Source organism: Oryctolagus cuniculus, chromosome 2 (genome assembly GCF_964237555.1).
Source record: "Oryctolagus cuniculus chromosome 2, mOryCun1.1, whole genome shotgun sequence".
Lineage (NCBI taxonomy): Eukaryota > Metazoa > Chordata > Mammalia > Lagomorpha > Leporidae > Oryctolagus > Oryctolagus cuniculus.
The window spans coordinates 134,443,771-134,462,169 of NC_091433.1; the positions used below are offsets into that span (position 1 = coordinate 134,443,771).

At 44.0% G+C, this 18,399-nt stretch overlaps 2 protein-coding genes and 1 pseudogene across 3 annotated transcripts in view; 2 read left to right on the top strand and 1 right to left on the bottom strand.

Annotated features, from left to right (window-relative positions):
* Positions 1 to 14,714, bottom strand: PNO1 (partner of NOB1 homolog). 2 transcript variants are annotated; one of them, XM_070069029.1, is made up of 8 exons: positions 14,701 to 14,714; positions 13,273 to 13,565; positions 12,899 to 13,048; positions 8,050 to 8,133; positions 7,809 to 7,869; positions 7,445 to 7,562; positions 1,115 to 1,185; positions 1 to 461 (listed from the first exon to the last, which is right to left on the bottom strand). In XM_070069029.1, the coding sequence occupies exons 2-8, from the start codon at positions 13,477 to 13,479 to the stop codon at positions 394 to 396; spliced, it is 759 nt and encodes a 252-aa protein (XP_069925130.1). In that variant the 5' UTR covers positions 13,480 to 13,565; positions 14,701 to 14,714; the 3' UTR covers positions 1 to 393. The 2 variants fall into 2 exon arrangements, with proteins under 2 accessions (XP_069925130.1, XP_051698795.2); XM_051842835.2 differs by lacking the exon at positions 14,701 to 14,714 and having other exon boundaries at positions 13,273 to 13,560.
* Positions 13,662 to 18,399, top strand: part of DNAAF10 (dynein axonemal assembly factor 10) — a 24,831-nt gene continuing 20,093 nt past the window's right edge. The window contains exon 1 of the mRNA XM_002709829.5: positions 13,662 to 14,137. Coding sequence (XP_002709875.3) covers positions 13,955 to 14,137 — 183 coding nt within the window. The 5' untranslated portion in view covers positions 13,662 to 13,954. The remainder of the gene's footprint in view (positions 14,138 to 18,399) is intronic.
* Positions 15,892 to 15,967, top strand: LOC127490386 (U4 spliceosomal RNA; annotated as a pseudogene).

Below are 18,399 nucleotides of genomic sequence, written 5' to 3' on the forward strand. Positions count from 1 at the left end.
TTTCCTGAAATGATTCTTTTAATTACAATTTATACAGAAGAGATGTTTATAAATTCATAAAAAGCTATAAATTTATAAATAAAAACTAACACATTCATACATATTTAAGCCAACCAGAAGTTCCTGCCAAATAAGAGATTTATGTATGATATGAATCTGCTACATGTCCTTTAAAATGAAAAGATTATACATATTAACAGCGTTAGATGTTGACATCTGTGTTGCCCTGAAAGCTACTGAGGGTAAACACGGTTAAACCTTGGTATTTATGCGTCTGGCTGAGAATGAAGGGACGCGGGCTCAACGTGACATGGTTTCCTGTGCAGCCTGTAGAATGGCAGGTCTTTTTCTTGAGAGAGTCCAAAGACAAGATGAAAAGGCACAGAGTTGGCATCAGAATCGATCTGCTGCTCTGCTAGCCACAGCTCGAATGTTGCCGTAAACCTTTGAGGGAGGATTTCCTGCAAAGGAAAAAAAAAAGCTGAAACACATGTCTTCACACGTGGAAAAACTACATGGAGGGAGCGTCTACAACCTGAAAAACAGCAAGATCTTTTAAAATTTGGATCTATTTTTAAATTATCAGAAGTATCTCACAGGAAGTCATACCCAAGTATTCTCCAAAAGGTGTCTGCAATTTCTAAGAGCCAAAGGCACCCATTTGTCAAAATATTTCCAAAGAAGCCAATCTTGTCAGACCGGGGCACCCGGGAAAACCCCATGTGTTCCCTGAGCAAGCTCTGCAGCCCCGACACTCGGACGCTCCTGCCTGTGCTGCTGGGTGCTGACAGGGCGGTCCAGCCGGTCAGTTACGCTGCAGAGGCCATTCTGCAGCGCCCTTTCCGTTACCCAAAAATGATGCCCCCTGCTATGCTCGAATGGCTCTCTGCACTCCCGTGGGGAAAGCAGCAGTCAAGCTTTATCAGCCAATACCTCCCTTCTCTCCTCTAGCAGACAACTGGACTCTAAGCAAAAATACTAACATTCCTCCTTCCTTCTCTACATCCACATTTGCCAACTCTCAAAGTTTCTACTGTCACAGCTTTGCAAATGTGGTTTCAGTTCCTAAATTCTCCATGCTTTCCAGAGAGACCAGCACAGAAACTGCCCTTACCCAGGATGAGGTTACAAATGGCAGTTCTCGCCATCTTGATGTTTTGGAAAGAGCCAAGGATGTGAACTTTCCTGAAAGACAAAATGAGACAAGGTAGCAACAAAAAGCACTTCTTCCTTAAGTCCTATCATTCAAAAAGTTCTGGAAACTTATGATAGATATTTTTCCTAAAAGCAGGCAGGGGTGATAGCTGGAAAACTCCATACACACACTAAAAGTTACTCTACAAAGGTGCATTTTATGGTAAGTGAATTATACCCAATTAAAAAAAAGAAAAAACCAAAAAGTTCCTTTATGGTGACCATCCAGTGAGTCCTCTCTATATGCTGGGGTTTTGCACACAGCTCTCATTTAATCCTCACATGACTTTAGACAGACAAGTGTTATTCCATTGTACAGATGAGGAAAGACATTTAACAGAAATCTAGAAATCTGTCCAAGACCACACGTCAGCAGAGCTGGTCACTGAATACCCAGAAATGCAAGTAATGTTATAGTTAATTACAACATATTTGGTTTCAAGTTCACAGCTTCCTAAAGATTATTTAAATTGCTTCACTACCCTGAGGATCACTCAGACCTTTTTATTGAGTATCTCCACTGACTGACTGAAATAAGGTTGATAATAAAGAATTTTGACTTTCTATCTTCAAAATGTTTCCACTGTGCCCTCTATAATAGTTACTGTTTAAATCCTCTTTATTGCAAACTTCTGTTAATAATCCCTTTAGCTTCTTGCTGAAACAGCTCTCAATTAGTGGCTGGTTTTACCTCCACAAACCATGTACCATCAGTCCTAGAGAAGGGGCAGGTGCCTTCCTGGCTCCTCATGCCACATGCAGACCACTCACTGCCCTCCAGCACTGAGCTTTGGGTTTGCTCTCTCCATACCGTGTCACCTACACCCTACTTGCCATGGTCCATGGCTGCCCTTGTGTATCATTCTCAAAGACTTTATCTCCTGGCTCTCTGTTCTCTGACTGCTCCCATCATGATTCCTAAAGTTTCACTATCTGAGAAGTCAGCTAACTACCAAACCCTAGCCTCTCAGGTCACATCCTTTACACCAATACTGGATCTTTTCTCCCATGCTACTCCATCCTCTTCCGTCCGTGGTCATACCTAGTTCTAAAACCCTCCATGACTTCAATTTCAAATACTCTACTCCCACTCTATCACTCAACATCTATCATTCCAAGTCTCACCACCTAATTCACAAATATCAATAACCCTCTGGTCTATGGATCCTCCCCACCTCAGGCTGTCTTTGCCCTGACATCCTACCACCCCCTTCTCTGCTCAGTCATCCATGGACCTCCCATTCACCCAGAGTAAAAGCCAAAGTGCTCACCATAACCTCACAGCCCCATTATTTTAACACCTACAGTGACGAACTCCGTGAGTGCACCAGGCCTGCCTGCTCTTTGCCAGTGGTGCTTTCTTCCTTTCCAGACCCCTGTGGATAGACTGGACACATACATACACTTGGGCTCCTTCCCCCAGTGCCACTCCAGAATGGCCACAGTCATAAATCCAAAGAAAGAAAATCCAAGAAGGTGGAAGCAGGTGGGTGGGAAGTGACTTCTCAGACCCCAGTAAAGTTACAGCTAAACTGGCAGTGGGAACATTGAGCAGAACACCAGGAAAGAGACAGTATGGCCCAGGAGGCTCTAACAGCAAAAGGGGCAACAGTGAAAGCAGAACCCAGGATGAGGGCAGAGTGGGAGGGAGTGCTTTTGGAACAGAAGGCTCCAGGAGAGATTCTGAAATGCTGGATACATCTGACTATGCCACAAGGAGCTACAAATGACGGATAGCTTTCACTAAATTATGACACTGAAAATCAAGACAGCACATGTGGGGATGGTGCTATGGCACAGCGGGTTAATGCCCTGGCCTGAAGCACTGGCATCCCATGTGGGCACTGGTTCTAGTCCCCGCTGCTCCTCTTCTGATCCAGCTCTCTGCTATGGCCTGGGATAGCAGTAGAGGATGGCCCAGGTCCTTGGGTCCCTGCACCCATGTGGGAGACCTGGAAGAAGCTCCTGGTTTCAGATCGGTGCAGCTCTGGCCGTTGCAGCCATCTGGGGAGTGAACCAGCAGATGGAAGACCTCTCTCTCTGTAACTCTTTCAAATAAATAAAATAAATATTTAAAAAAAAAAAAAAAAAAAGACAGCACACAGGCACCTAACAATTACCTTCTCAGGGGACAGCAAAGTTGCAAAGCAAAGGTATCACAGGATTTTCCCTAGCTCAGTTTCGAATGTATTGAACACTGAGTCCTGTCTTCACACAACACTGAACGTTGGTCTAACAGAAGCACCAAGGTGAGGTGGCTGTGTGAGGGTAAGTGTTAGAAATACTGGGTGTATACAGCGCAGGAAGCAAAGGGATGAAAGAAGGCTTCAACTTTTATGGCAGAAAATCACCAATGAATCTGAAAAATAAATCAAGAAGCTGTATGTAAGCAAAATTTGCGGGATTATAGCCATAAATAACTTTTAAAAATCAGCCAGTGTTGAAATTAGCTCTTGCAAGGAGGGTGGAATAGAGGAAGGCAGTAGACATTGTCTATGTATGCCTTGCACTGATAAATATTTAAAGTAGAAGACAAAAGAGGAAACGGAGGCAACATGAAAAGATAAGTGTGAGTAGTTGTGCTACTAAAAGAACCCAAGTAATGAGGTAACAGTTGGAAAGAAATACAGGCCTGAAGACACACAGGCGGCACTGCTTCCCATCTGGTCTGCTGGCTATATCTGGAACAAATTGGTTTTAGTTTTGTATCTTGCTTACCCTGTACTCTTACTTGCCAGGTGATTAACAACTCACTGAACAAGAAAACTTTTACAGGTGCATAACAGTCCATTTTATGGTGACATCATAATAAATATAAACTGTCAAACATACAGATTTCCAACTAGCCTACTTATAGCAACCCTACAAAATACATTTCTTTAATTTCAAATAGTGTATAATAATTCAGTTTGAAAGAAAAATACTAAGATAAAGTAATTCAATAGCAATGTTCTTCATAGTTAGCTCCAAAATGAAAGCAAATGCTCAATAATTGTGAATGGATAAACAAAATGCAACACTTCTACAGAATGGACCAGCACTTGCCAATAAAAGGAACTGCCAAAACACCCCCAAAAAATGAAGATTTAAAACACATCCTGATTAAATGAAGTGACACACCAAAACCTACATACTGTATTTCCATTTATATGAATTTCTAGAAAAGACAAACCCATAGGCACAGAAACAGAGCAGTAGTTACTTGGGAACAGGGTACAGGAAGGCGACTGATGGCAAAGACACACAAGGGAACCTGTACAGTGATGGAACTGGGAGTGTGGTGGGGTGACAGGATTCTATCACGCTGGCCAAAAAGTCACTGAACTGCAGCATGTGCTTTGCCTAGTGGTTAAGATGCTTGTGTCCCGTCTTGGAGGGCCTAGGTTTGATATCAGGCTCCAGCTCTGGCTCCTGACTCCAGCTTCCTGCTGACTGACCCTGGGAGGCAGTGGTGGTGGCTCTACTGATTGCGAGTCTACCACACATGTGGGAAATCTGGAATGAATTCCTGGCTCCTGGCTTTGGCCCTATCTGTGGACCACTGTGAGCATTTCAGAAATGAACTAGTAAATGGGAACATTCTCTCTGCATTGCAAATCAATAAATTAATCAAAATCCAAAAGCACCTCATTGGATACTTAAAACAGATCCATTTCACTGTGTGTAAATTATGCCATAATAAAGCAGTTAAAAGAATCAATCTAACTAGTACATTTTAAGTGAACTTATGTAGGTTATAAACTTAATGATATACTAACCACAGTTTCATTAGCAAATCAGTTACATCTTTGGATTTCCAAATCAACAAAAGCTTTTAGGGCTATACATGGTACATTAAAATGTAGTGTTCATTTCCATGTGTTTGAAATGCCCATTTCACAAAGCTTTATCCCATGGCTCCATATTCCAGACTCAAAGCTCAATGTATAAAAGATCAAAACTCTAACAATACATCTAGCTTCAGGTAAACAGGGACACAAACATGGTGGTGTAACTGCCCTAAAAGTATAAAGAATGTCTAAAATTTAGGTTCTAAATAACAATGAGCCCACAGTTTAGAGAAAAATGAGACATTAAATAAAATTGTTCCTGAACTTGGCTGCAGGCAGATCCCTCCTCTCGGCAAGGCTTCATTTCTCAACTTCACGACATTATGTAATCTTGGAGCCATCTGCCAGTGAGGATCCCCAACCCCCCAACAGAGCAGCTTCACTTCCAGCACCCTCAGGATAAGTGTCTCTTATTTATGTTCACAAACGAGCACTCCCCAGTTTCTTACCCAGTGCACATCAAAGGCCTGGAGACAGAGAAGGGGTTTCAGAAGGTTCGTGGAGAATGCATAGTATAAAAAAACTATGTATAGATTTAAAAATTTCTTTGCTCTAAAATAAACTTTACTTTTAATGGCATTTACACCACTAAGTTTGAAATTTCTCTTGTACTCATGTAATTATGTATCCATCTCAATATGAAAGCAAATAGATACTTTTTTTAAAAAAGAAAGCCCCATAGTGGCATTTGAAACACCTACTGTTTGCTCTTGCGCATTGAAAAGATTCCATGATGCTACTTAAATCTTCATCCATGCAAACTGGTAAAGCCACTGTGGAAGTCAGTTTGGAGATTCCTCAGAAACCTGAATATAACCCTAACATACAACACAGCCATCCCATTCCTTGGAATTTACCCAAAGGAAATTAAATTGGCAAATAAAAGCTGCACCTTAATGTTTACTGCAGCTCAATTCACAATAGCTAAGACCTAGAATCAACCTAAATGCCCATCAACAGTAGACTGGATAAAGAAATTATGGGATATGTACTCTATAGAATACTATTCAGCAGTAAAAAAAAAAAAATGAAATCTGGTCATTTGCAACAAAATGGAGGAATCTGGAACACATCATGCTGAGTGAAATAAGCCAGTCCCAAAGGGACAAATTTCATATGTTCTCCCTGATCGGTGACAACTAACTGAGCACCAAAAAGGAAACCTGTTGTAGTGAAATGGACACTATGAGAAACAATGACTTGATCAGCCCTTGTCCTGACTGTTGATGGACAACTTAATACTTTATCCTTTTTCGTATTTTTTTTTTTGTTCTACTTAATACTATTGGTTGAACTCTTTAATTAATACACAATTATTCTTAGGTGTTTAACTGAAAAGTGATCCCTGTTAAATATAAGAGTGGGAATAAGAGAGGGAGGAGATGTACAGTTTGGCACATGCTCAACTGAACTTGCCCCAAACAGTAGAGTTAGAAGTGTGCCAGGGGATTCCAATTCAATCCCATCAAGGTGGCATATACCAATGCCATCTCACTAGTTAAAGTGATCAGTTTCAGTTCATAATTGATAGTAATCATAGGATTAAGAGCCAAAGAGATCACATAAACAAGACTAGTGTCTGCTAATACTAACTGATAGAATTAAAAAGGAGAGAATGATCCAACATGGGAAGTGGCATACACAGCAGACTCAGAATGGCAGATGTCCTAAACAGCGCTCAGGCCTCAGAATCAGCCCTTAAGGCATTCGGATCCAGCTAAAAAACCCATGAGAGTATTTCAGGCATGGAAAGCCAAGACACCATGGCAAAACAAAACAAAACAAAACAAAACACCTAAATGAACAATCTCTGTGAGTGAGTGAGAGCCCAGCGGAAATAACGGGCCATCATAGAAGGAGGTACCTTTCTCTGAAGGGAGGAAAGAACTCCACTTTGACTATGACCTTGTCTAAATAAGATCGGAATTGGCGAACTCAAAAGGCTTCCATAGCCTTGGCAGCTCATGACAAGAGCCTAGGGTGATTACTGACGCCATAAACAAGACTAGTGTCTGCTAATACTAACTGATTGATCTTCTGTATATAAAGAGAATTGAAAATGAATCTTGATGTGAATGGAAGGGGAGAGGGAGCAGGAGATGGGAGGGTTGCAGGTGGGAGGGAAGTTATGGAGGGGAAAAGCCACTGTAATCTAAAAGCTGTACTTTGGAAATTTATATTCATTAAATAAAAGTTAAAAAAATCTGTATCCATAACATAATTTCTTCTAAAAGCAACTCTAAACTCATTGCTGAAGGAGAACAAAGCTGTGATTTGTAAAATTTTCTCACATAAGTGATGTTCAACATGTAGTGAGAAATACTGAGTGTTAAAAGTAGGCATAAAATGTAACTGTTCTGACTTTTTTTAAAACTAGCCAACAATGAAACATAAAGTATAACAATTTATCAGATACTTACACATCAGCCAAAACTATCCGTGTCCGTGTCACATTCTCTATGGTGAATTTGGTTTTTCCTCCTTTGCCGGCAATTCTTCCGATTGCCCTAGACAGGTGGTCTCCCTTTAGGGGCTTAACTAAAGGAGAAAAGAGGAGAAGTCAGGTAGCAAGTCAATCAAGTGCACTGTTGCTGCCACATAAAGTCTAACTATTAGTGCCCTTTCGCTACTAAGTAACACAGAAGGTGCATTACTTAAAAATTGCTACAAATACAGCCCCAGTCTATGCTGTCAGAGAAAACTGTGAGAGCCACAACAGAAGAAATACCAAGACAGCAACACAAAAGAACAGAATTCCAGAGGACAAGGTCACAGCAGGCTTACCATCAGTTATTTCAAAAGACTCTAGGAAGAGGTCATCCAATCTGATGAGAGCCAGTGCATCCTGGAATACACAAATACCATGAAGCCCCTCCATTTAGACAACTGAGAATGAGTGAAACGGACAGCACTGTGAGACTAAAAGTCACAAACCCTGGAACTAAGGGAAAAAAAAAAAAAAAAAAAAACACCAATCCACTGAAATGCTCACACTGACTTTGTTCAGATGTCATAAATCACTCACCTCCACCTGAAAGCCAAGAAGAAAGGCTTTCACAAAATCAGCAGCTTTGGTCAGAGCACTGACATCCTTGGTTTCTTTACAAGTCTGATAAAAAAAAAGCACGAGAGAGAACAGAGAAAATACAGTTGGGAATGAAAAAGAAACTGTTTTAATGAGATGCTTCCCCATTATAATTTCTTTCATACTGACCTTCTCCAATCTATGCTTAAGACTCCTAAGCTATAAGCATAAATTATACATGGGCTAAGTACTCTCTGTAAAAACACAACCTTCCAGCCCAGAGCTGGGCAGTTCCACCCAAAGGCAGGCTATACCACATGAGTGACAGATTCGGGAGTTAATGGCAAGACTGCTCTGGCACAGTCCAATGGCTCGTGCTCTGATGGACTCCATCTGCTGTGCAGCCCTTCCCCGCCCCAGCTCGGCCTCTTCTCCCTCGTGGCAGGTCTCCCTGGGAGCCCTGACCTGGCTTCCGCCCTCCATCACCACTCACATGCTGACGCTTCCCAAGTCAACAACTGCAGTGCCAACCAGGTGTGTGCCCAGAACTGATGGGGAAACCAAGAATGGCTGAGGCAGGGACCCTGCCCTCCAAGACTTTATCCAAAAACTGCAGGAAGAGCAGCAACTCCTAAACCATCTACATTGGTAAATAACCTGCTTTACACTCTGCCTCTAACACCACAACCACAGAGGGTGCAGTGGCACAAACACCTTAATCTGTGAGGACAATTAAAAACTAAGAAGTGAAAATGGTGACATACGGATGTGCAGTCCACTCGACGATATCACAGATGACAGATTTAAAACTAAGCAGGATTAGGTAACAAAGAAGTCCACCAGACTTCCACATGTAAAACTAGACCCTGCTCTCTCCCCCACTCATTAGTGCTCTGCCTTTCAAATAAATAAATTTTTTTAAGATATATTTATTTTACTTGAAAGTCACAGTTACAGAGAGAAGGAGAGGCAGAGAGAGAGAGAGAGGTCTTCCATCTGCTGGTTCACCCCCCAGATGGCTGCAACTGTCGGAGCTGCGCTGATCTGAAGCCAGGAGCCAGGAGCTTCTTCCAGGTCTCCCATGCGGGTGCAGGGGCCCAAGGACTTGGGCCATCTTCCACTGCTTTCCCAGGCCATAGCAGAGAGCTGGATCAGAAGTGAAACAGCCAGGACTCGAACCAGCACCCACATGGGATGCTGGCACTGCAGGCAGCAGCCTTACCTATTAGGCCACAGCGCTGGCCCCACAAATAAATAAATCTTAAAACAAAAACTAGTTCCCGGGGCCAGTGCTGTGGCGCAGTGGGTTAATCCTCCACCTGCGGCGCCGGCATCCCATATGGGCACTGGGTTCTAGTCCCGGATGCTCCTCTTCCACTCCAGCTCTCTACTATGGCCTGGGGTAGCAGTGGAGGATGGCCCAAGTCCTTGGGCCCTGCACCCACGTGAGACCAGGAGGAAGCACCTGGCTCCGGATCAGTGCCGCTCCTGCCGTTGCGGCCATTTGGGGAGTGAACCAATTGAAGGAAGACCTTTCTCTCTGTCTCTCCATCTCACTGTCTGTAACTCTACCTCTCAAATAAATAAATGAAAAAAAAAAAATAAATAAAAACACTATTTCCCAGTTCCAATCCCATATGTAACTCTAGGGAAGCCCCACAGATACTGTAGGTCTTAAGTTTTCCTCTCTGCAAATAAGGAGGTCACAGAGAAATATCCTGAGTGGTCTCTAGTAGCGTCAATATTCACTCCTGAGTCTAATGACTTTGGCCAACATGCTCAACTTCCCCGATCCTCGGTTTCCTCACGTGGATAAGGTGGGGACATATCACCTATCTCTCAGGGCTGTCCTAAAGATCAAATCACACAGTACCATTAAATGTCTGGAATATAGTGGCATCCAATTTGATAATCCTGTTATAAACATGATGGCCAATAAGCACAATGAAACTTAGACATTCAAGAAATGACTAAAAATGGATTTATCAAAAAGGAGAAAGAACTTGCTATACCCTGAAAGATGACTAGAACTAAGAAACAAATGGAGCATGACGAGAACCTTCTTCACACAACAATGCTACAAAAGAGTAGGCATGCAAAGAAATGGGGAGTGAGGAATCTGCGACTGGGTCTCCTACTTGGAAGGCAAGTTCATTAAAAACTTAGCTTTGGGGAGGGCATGTGGCCAAGCAGTTAAAACACTGCTTAAGGGCCAGCGCCGCAGCTCACTAGGCTAATCCTCCGCCTAGCGGCGCCGGCACACCGGGTTCTAGTCCCGGTTGGGGCGCCGGATTCTGTCCCGGTTGCCCCCCTTCCAGGCCAGCTCTCTGCTGTGGCCAGGGAGTGCAGTGGAGGATGGCCCAAGTACTTGGGCCCTGCACCCCATGGGAGACCAGGAGAAGCACCTGGCTCCCGGCTTTGGATCAGCGCAGTGCACCAGCCGCAGCGTGCCAGCTGTGGTGGCCATTGGAGGGTGAACCAACAGCAAAAGAAAGACCTTTCTCTCTGTCTCTCTCTCTCACTGTCCACTCTGCCTGTAAAAAAACAAACAAACAAACAAACAAACAAAAAAACACACTGCTTAAGATGTCTGTGCTCCTGGGGCTGGCACTGGGGTGTAGGAGGTAAAGCTGCCACCTGCAACGCTGGCATCCCTTATGGGTGCCAGTTCAAGACCTGGCTAGTCCACTTCTGAACCAGCTCCCTGCTAATGGCCTACGGAGGCAGCAGAAGATGGTCCAAATACTTGGGCCCTGGTACCCACGTGGAATACCCGGAGGAAGCTCAGGGTTTCCACCTGGTGCAGCCCCAGCCGTTGCAGCCATTTGGGAAGTGAATCAGTGGATTGAAAACCTCTCTGTGTTTCTTCCTCTCTCTGTGTAACTCTAAATTTCAAATAAATATATCTTGTTTATTTATTATTTTTAAAGATTTGTTTATTTGAAAGGCAGAGTCAGAGAGAGAGAGAATGAGAGACAGACTTCCATCTGCTGGTTCACTCCCCAAAGGATCCAAAGCCAGGAGCCAGGAGCTTCTTCCAAGTCTCTCACGCAGGTTGCAGGGGCCCAAGCAGTTGGGCCATTTTCTACTATTTTCCCAGGCCATAGCAGAGAGCTGGATCAGAAGTGGAGCAGCTGGGCCTTGAGTTGGCACCCATATGGGATGCCAGCGCCACAGGTGGTGGCCTTACCCACTATACCACAGCACTGGCCCCATAAATAAATAATTCTTTAAAAAAAAAAACAAAGTGGTCTGTGCCCCATATTCAAGTACCTGGTTTGATAGCTGGCTCCAGCTCCTGACTCTTAGCTTCCTGCTAATGCAGACCCAGAATGTCTGAAGTCACTGAGTTCCTGCAACCCCTGTGGGAGACCAGGATTGCATTCCCAGCTCTTAGCTTCCGCTCAGGCTGGTCCTGGTCCTGGTCATCGCAGGCTTGTGAGGAATGAAGCTTGTAGCAAATGATTTTCCTGCCTCTCAAACAGAAAAATCAGGGGCAGATCTTTGGCACAGTGGTTTTACTGCTGCTTGAAACGCCTGCACCCGGAATTGGAGCATCAGGGCTCCAGTCCTGGCTCCGCCCTCCAATCCAGCTTCCTGCTAGTGCACACCCAGGGAGGCAGCAGGTGAAGACGGCTCAAGTAGTTGGGTCCCTGCCACCACACAGGAGACCTGGATTGAGTTCCCAGATGTTGGCTTCAGCCTGGCTCAGCCCTTACTGTCACAAGCATTTGGGGAGTGAACAGTAGATGAGAGATCTTTGTTTCTCTTTTTAAAGAAGTAACTATCAAAAAAAAAAAAAAAAAAAAAAAGACAAACAAAAAACCCAAACAAGAAACCCTTTTGTGCTGCAAACATAGTTTTGTAAAGCTTTGCTTTATACCTCTGTCAAACCAATGTTTGACAATGTTATACTACTATATTTTAATGATCTGTAATTACTTTAAAATTTATTGTATATGGGTAAATGGTCATTTTTCCAATTACTGTTTATAACTATAGTCTATATTCCCACGAAACTAGGGTCTTTTTCCTTTTTACTTCTTAAACTTCTCATTCACCTTTTTATTGTAATGTAAATTTAATATGTCATCTCAAAAACTGAAAAAAAGGGAAGAAGGCAGATAGGAGAGAGAAGGGGAGGGAGGGAGGAGATATCATTATGTTCTCAGAATTGTATCTACAAAGCTCACTGAATCTCTTAAAAACTACTTAAAAATCAAATCAAAATTAAAAAATGTTTTAAAAGTTTGTAAAAACAAAAAACAGCATTGTGGTCTGGAAAATGAGGCCTGAAGCCACAGAAGCCTGAATCAGGTGGCAATGGAAGCAGAGCGGGGCTCTACTGCCACGTCCCACGCTATTTTAAATTTTACCAATAGAACAGTGCTTCTTTTGTGTCATTAGCATGGTCAGGAACAGAGAGGAACTATACTCGTTCTGATGATGGTATACAAAGCTTTACAAAGGGAAAGTAGTACTTTTGAACATCGATTCTTGTAAAATAGAAAAAGAAGCCCAAAATCAATTAGCTTCAAATGCCTAAATCCTGGACTAACAACATGGAGTCAAAACAAAACAAAACAAAAACTTATTTGCCCTAAAAGAATCTCATTAAATATACAGTGTTTATAGGGCAGCAGGCGCTGAAGTTCACTACTCACACACTTCTATGACAATCTCTTCACCAAGCCTTCTCGCCGTCCAACACAAACACAAAATTCTACTGCTATCTGTGTGGAATGCAGCTTCCGAGGGCACCTGGGAAGATCTTAAGGCAAGTCTCTGCATGCCTTTTCACCGTGTAGCAGGGAAATCCAGACTATTGGGAAAAGGTTGGCGTTCTTACCCTGATCTCCACATTCCTTGATTTCAAGTTAAAGCGAATCTGAAGGCCCAAGTGTTCTACAATAGGAGTGAATATCTTCATCCAGTTTTCCTTCAGCGGGGTGTACCTGTTGGCTGGGACTGGAATCTTCCTCGTTTCTTCTTTCCCACCCTGTAAACACACACACACAAGTGAGGAGACGGCTGGAGGGTGGGGGTGGAGTCGTAAAGTGACAGCTGATCCTCAACAACTTTCCTTGAACTTAACTTAGGAAACGTCAGAACAGTCTCACGGTAAAGACGAGTCCCTTCCCCCCGCCCCGGGGGGCTTCAACACTGCCGCCAGGCCACGGGCTTGCCCGGCCTCGGTGCCTGTCCCAGGGGCCCCGCCAGTACCAGGAGTCCGTCCCCGGACATGGGCGGGAAGACGGGCCTCTTGGCGGGCCGGGCCTCCTCGGTGTCCATGCGGCCCGCATCCCCGCCCTCCCCGGATGCGGACAGCTGCTCAGCCTGCCGTTTCTTCGCCCGCCGGCCACCCTTGCGAGTGACTTGAGTGAAGCCGTCCTCGGACCCAGAACCCTGTGTCTCCATCTCGCCTTCCATCTCCGGGAACCTCCGGGCAGGGTCGGCGCTCCCACTTCGAACACGTGCACGGCTGCATTGCGCAAGCGCACCGCGCAGGAGCCGGGCTTCGCCAATCAAGCATAGGGCTCCGCCCCTTTTCCTTAGAAGTCCCACGCTGGGGACCTGAATCATACCCGTGTGGGCGGTCTTAAGATATGCCTGATTCTTGTGGTCGCTCTCCGGCCGCTCCATTAACAGCCAAAGTGTTTCATCATCGATAATACGTATGTGTTAAATACTGCGTTTAAGGGATATAATCAGATTTTAGCTTTCTGTGAAGAAACGTCTTGTGCAATCTCAGCATCGCATCCGGCACGTCGGAGATAACTAAATCCAAGTTGCTCGAGCGTTAAGGGGCCGAGTACGGCTAGCGGGAGAGACAAACTTAATTTGTGTTTGGAGTCTGGTTTCCAGGTTGGTGTTTGCGGTTGCGGGAGGCGAAATCGGCTGTACCATGTCGGCCTTCGAGAAGCCTCAGGTCATCGCCCATATCCAGAAAAGCCTCAACTACACAGTGTTTGACTGTAAGTGGGTGCCGTGCAGCGCCAAGTTTGTGACCGTGGGCAACTTCGCACGGGGCACCGGCGTCATTCAGCTGTACGAGATCCAGCACGGGGACCTGAAGCTGCTTCGGGAGGTGGGTGCCGGGTCGAGATGACGCAGGTCCAGGTTCTGGACTGCCGTTGATGGCGAGTGCGGATCCTGGGGTCTGCAACTGTCTTGGCCAGAGTCTTCGTCCAGCGTCTCCCCAAGAGCGTAGCTCGAGCTTCGTGGGACCAGAGAAGCTGATCGCAGATTGAGGAATGCGTCTGGCGTAAAAACTTGCTTTCTAGTCTTGAATTCTCTTCGGCGGGCTAGTTCATCGCGCCCTGCCGACCCGCTTCCTCCTGCCCCCTCAGCGCAGTCCAGCGCGAGGTCTCTAGGAAGTGACCTGTCTACCTTCTGGGGCCTTTGGGGGCTGTTCCTAGTTGGTTTTGGAGTCTGTTAATAGGCCCATGTTAGAAAGTGCTTTTCATGGAAGTAGAGAAGAAGCAGGCGCCCGGATGCCTGTAAATACTTGGAGGAGACAACCTAACATTGATTCATGGGACATGCGTCAGCTGAGGGCCTGTTGTTCGCAGGCATGCGCATGGCAGGTGACCCCAGTCTCATGGAGAGATAGTTAAACAATCAAACCAACGAAGATGCCTTAATGCAAACCGAAATGAGTTCTCGTAACACAACACTGTGAGAGTATAAACAGATTTGGGATGAGCAGAAACTTCCTAGGGCAGATTAGCACTAGAAGATGTTATTTCCAAAGGAAGCCCCCCGGGGGAAGCTTAGTGATGGGAGAAAGGCTAGCTCCTTAGGAAACGAGGGATAAGCAGAAACCAGACATTGCAAGGTCCGTGGGACGTGAAAAGGAAACATCAGTGCAGGGCCTCAGAGTGTGGCAAACAGATTTACAAATTTTGTAAAGATGACTGGTGAAAAGATTGCATGACAACTAGTATTGTAACAACTTTACAGCTTTGTAAATGTCCTGGTGTGGGTTGCCTGAGAACGATGGTCATTTAGAATCAGGAGTTCAGGTCTGGGATGGGCTAAACCGGCAGTGATGTTGAGAGCTCCGTGGGGAGCGTCAGCTCGCAGGAGGTTGGGGTTCTGCTGATAGGAAGCCTGAGGACAGTTGGGTAAGCAAGCCTACCTGGGCGGGTATGTAAGGGCCGCCCCCACTGCAGGTTCCCCTGGATGCCTGTTTTCTTGTTCACTTGGTAGCCAAGCCTTCTATGGAGAGTTTCTAAACATAGTTTACTCTTTTCCACCTTTCCTTATGCTGTTCATCACTTAGGTCATGGTCACCTTTTGCTAGTGTAACATCCAGGTCAGGTTATCTGATGTATGAAATTCTTGATCCTCACACAAAGCAACTTTCCCTTACATTGCATTCCTATAGGACTTACTATCTATACCAGAAATATACAGTTGGTTCCATTTTTCTCTCACTAGATTGTAAGCTCCTGGAGAGTAAGGACAGTGCCTTTCTTGAGTGTGGTTTGTAAGGAGCAGCCACTCAATAAATTACTTATTAAAAGGAGGAATGGATGTATGTTTGTAAATAGGATATAACTTGAGAAATTTACATAATGGTTTACTGATCATTAATTAAGTTGGTATAGCATTGAAATAGCAAAGAAACTTAGAGGTGAAGTATTAGTAGCAAATGCCAATTGAACCTCAACCAGAGAGCATTTATATATGACTTGTACACATTTAAGGAATGCACTTATTCCATTGAGTGAAATGGTACTCTTTGTCTCTTGAGATACTTGTGGAAGTCTAGGAAAAAAAAATTTTTAGCAAAGGTGGTATGTGTTCATGATAGAACGTTTAGAAAATATGAATAGGAGCTTTGCGCAGTGGCAGTATTGTAGCCAATAAGGTTTATCCGAGGCACAATTATTGCTAATTGAAAATATGAATAGGAAAAAGAAGAAAATAGAAAATACCATCATAGTCTAATTGCCAGGAATCACTACTTTTTATATTTTCATCAGGATCCTCTGCATCTTCTTTTATTCTACCATACATTATCTATCAAGAACTTATTTTTTCAAGGTAGTGTGCTAAAAAATGGACCAGTGATACCTGAAGGATAGTTCCTTCTCCTAAATTCTAAAAATTTGATAAAACAGTTACAAAACCACTTCCAAGAACTCATTTGGCTGTGGTTATGCAATGGAAAAAATATAGATTAAATACAGATTCCATGATTCTCACCCTTTCTTGTGCATCAGGATCACCTGAGTGTGTATTGTTGTTGTTAGGTGTGTGTGTTTTCAAGTATCCTGCTTTGATACAACCCTAGGAATTCTGTCTCACGGTGGTACTATGGTATGTCTACACTGGAGCATGGCCTGGACATCATGGTTTTTTAAACTTCTGCCAGATGATTCTAAAGAGTAGTACCAAGGTTGAGAGCCACTGGGCTAGCTGGATTATTTACTAAAATATTAGGAAGCACACCTGATTAACCACTATGGAGCCACACTAAGTCAAGTGCTCCCAAGCTCTTGCCTCTAAGATAAAAAATGAGTGACAGAAGCAAACCAGTCTTCATTGATGGCTTCCCTATCTCAATACTAAAAGGACAGCTAGGGCCCGGAGGGGAGGGCCTCCACGTCCAGTTGAGCAGTTTGTTGTACCTACAAGATTGTCTGGCCACGTGTTGGGGAACGGAAATCCATCTCTTTTTCATCAGGCCTTATGTGTGTGTGTACAACTCCACCCTCTAAGGGAAGTTTTTTTTTTTTTTTTTTTTTTTTTGTCTAATTGGCACAAAGGATATGGACTAGGGATGGCCCTGAGAAATGGAAGCATGGTTGTGGATGTTTTGACTATCAAAATTAGTGATAAGGGAATAAAGTTCTGCTTTTATAGCCCCTGTGCTACGAATATACTGCTTGTTAGCATTTGGTTGACTAAACCTTTTCATGTTAATTATGTAGTGCCAGGATGTGGAGGAGGAAATACTGACAAGCTGTACTAGACCCACCCACAGATAGAACAAAAATAGCTCTCCTGGGAATTATCAATCATGGGCTCCTTTAATCATGTGAACGTGTTATTGTCGCAGAGGAAACCAACCATGAGGTCAGTGTGCCCATCGCTGATGGTCATTTTGAGTATGGTAAAGCAAAAATGATTACAGTGAGCTCATTTTCTTTGTGGAACAATTTTTGCAAAACTTAATCCGTTTTCTAGTAATTTTAAGTTGCCACTGAATTCTTTTCCTCTTTTCTTTTTCCGTATGTTAAATATCTAACAGGAGCAGAGAAGGATCCCTTTTGGGTACTATAAAAAGTAAGCTTTCAGTAGTCTTTTAATTTGAGGACCATGACGAAGTTCATGGATGGCTGAGGAGAGAGGAAATGGGTCTTCTCTAAGTCCTCTGGACAGTGCAGTTCACTTAACTGCTGAGTTAAGTTACACTCCTTGCTGTACGCAGTCATAAGGTGCTAATATGTTCACATATTGAGTTTAGTTCTTGCACAACCGTCCACTGGGTTCTATGCATCTCTTTGTGTTCCTTTAATACAACAGAGAAGAGAACACGAGGGAGCTAGGGAAGCAGAGTACCGTGTGCTTCCATCTGGTACAGCTGTGAAATGAAGAGTCAGTCACACCTGTATTCAACAGATGTTGCATGGATGCAACTTACTAGGTTACTAGACAAGGCCCTGCTCTTATGGTGCTCACATTCTAGAAGGGGAAGAAATAGATAATGGAGTGAAGAAAGTAAGTTTGTTGCTAAGTACAATAAAGAAGATTAAAGAGCATGGGTGATCGTGATCTGAGCATCCAGCTGCAGATTGGAGGCCAGGGAAGTTCTCTGAGATTTGAAAGAAGGAGGGAGGCCGATGGAAAGAGCAGCCCAAGCAGTGGGAACAGCAGATGCCAGTGCCTGGAGATGGAAATGACCCTGTTGTTGCTGGAGTGAAGTAGAAGGGGAAAAGCAAGACACAGACAGACAAGGCCAGATTTCCAAGAGCCTTGCACATTTTGTATTCCACAGGCTTTGGTGCCACTCCTGTAAGTTTGTGTTTCTGCATGTAGGTACATTTTATTTCTTTCCAGTACATGTGTAATAAAGACTCCCTTTTAGAATGCGTGCAATGACCAGTGTAGAAATGACTGATAGAAGACCTCTGAGGAAATAGACTGGGTCTCAGTTTGCTGTCTCCATCCAAGGTAGCAGTTCTTCCACACGCGCAGGTGTTGGAGAATCTGCACACGGCGGTGCTGTTTTGGAAACACCAGGACATTGGTCAAGTCGTATCAGTGCACAAGGATGAGTTTTTCAGCAGACAAATCTGACTCCATATTCAGATCTATATATTACAAGGTTTTGAAGTC

What these genes read in the sequence shown, in the direction of transcription:
- PNO1 (XM_070069029.1), bottom strand. Translation starts at nt 13,479, where the DNA reads ATGGAAGGCGAGATGGAGACACAGGGTTCTGGGTCCGAGGACGGCTTC. An exon ending in CGGATAGTTTTGGCTGATGT is followed by an intron (nt 1,186 to 7,444) that starts GTAAGTATCTGA and finishes TTTGTCTTTCAG; the next exon opens with GAAAGTTCACATCCTTGGCT. An exon ending in CATTTGTAACCTCATCCTGG is followed by an intron (nt 462 to 1,114) that starts GTAAGGGCAGTT and finishes TTTCCTTTGCAG; the next exon opens with GAAATCCTCCCTCAAAGGTT.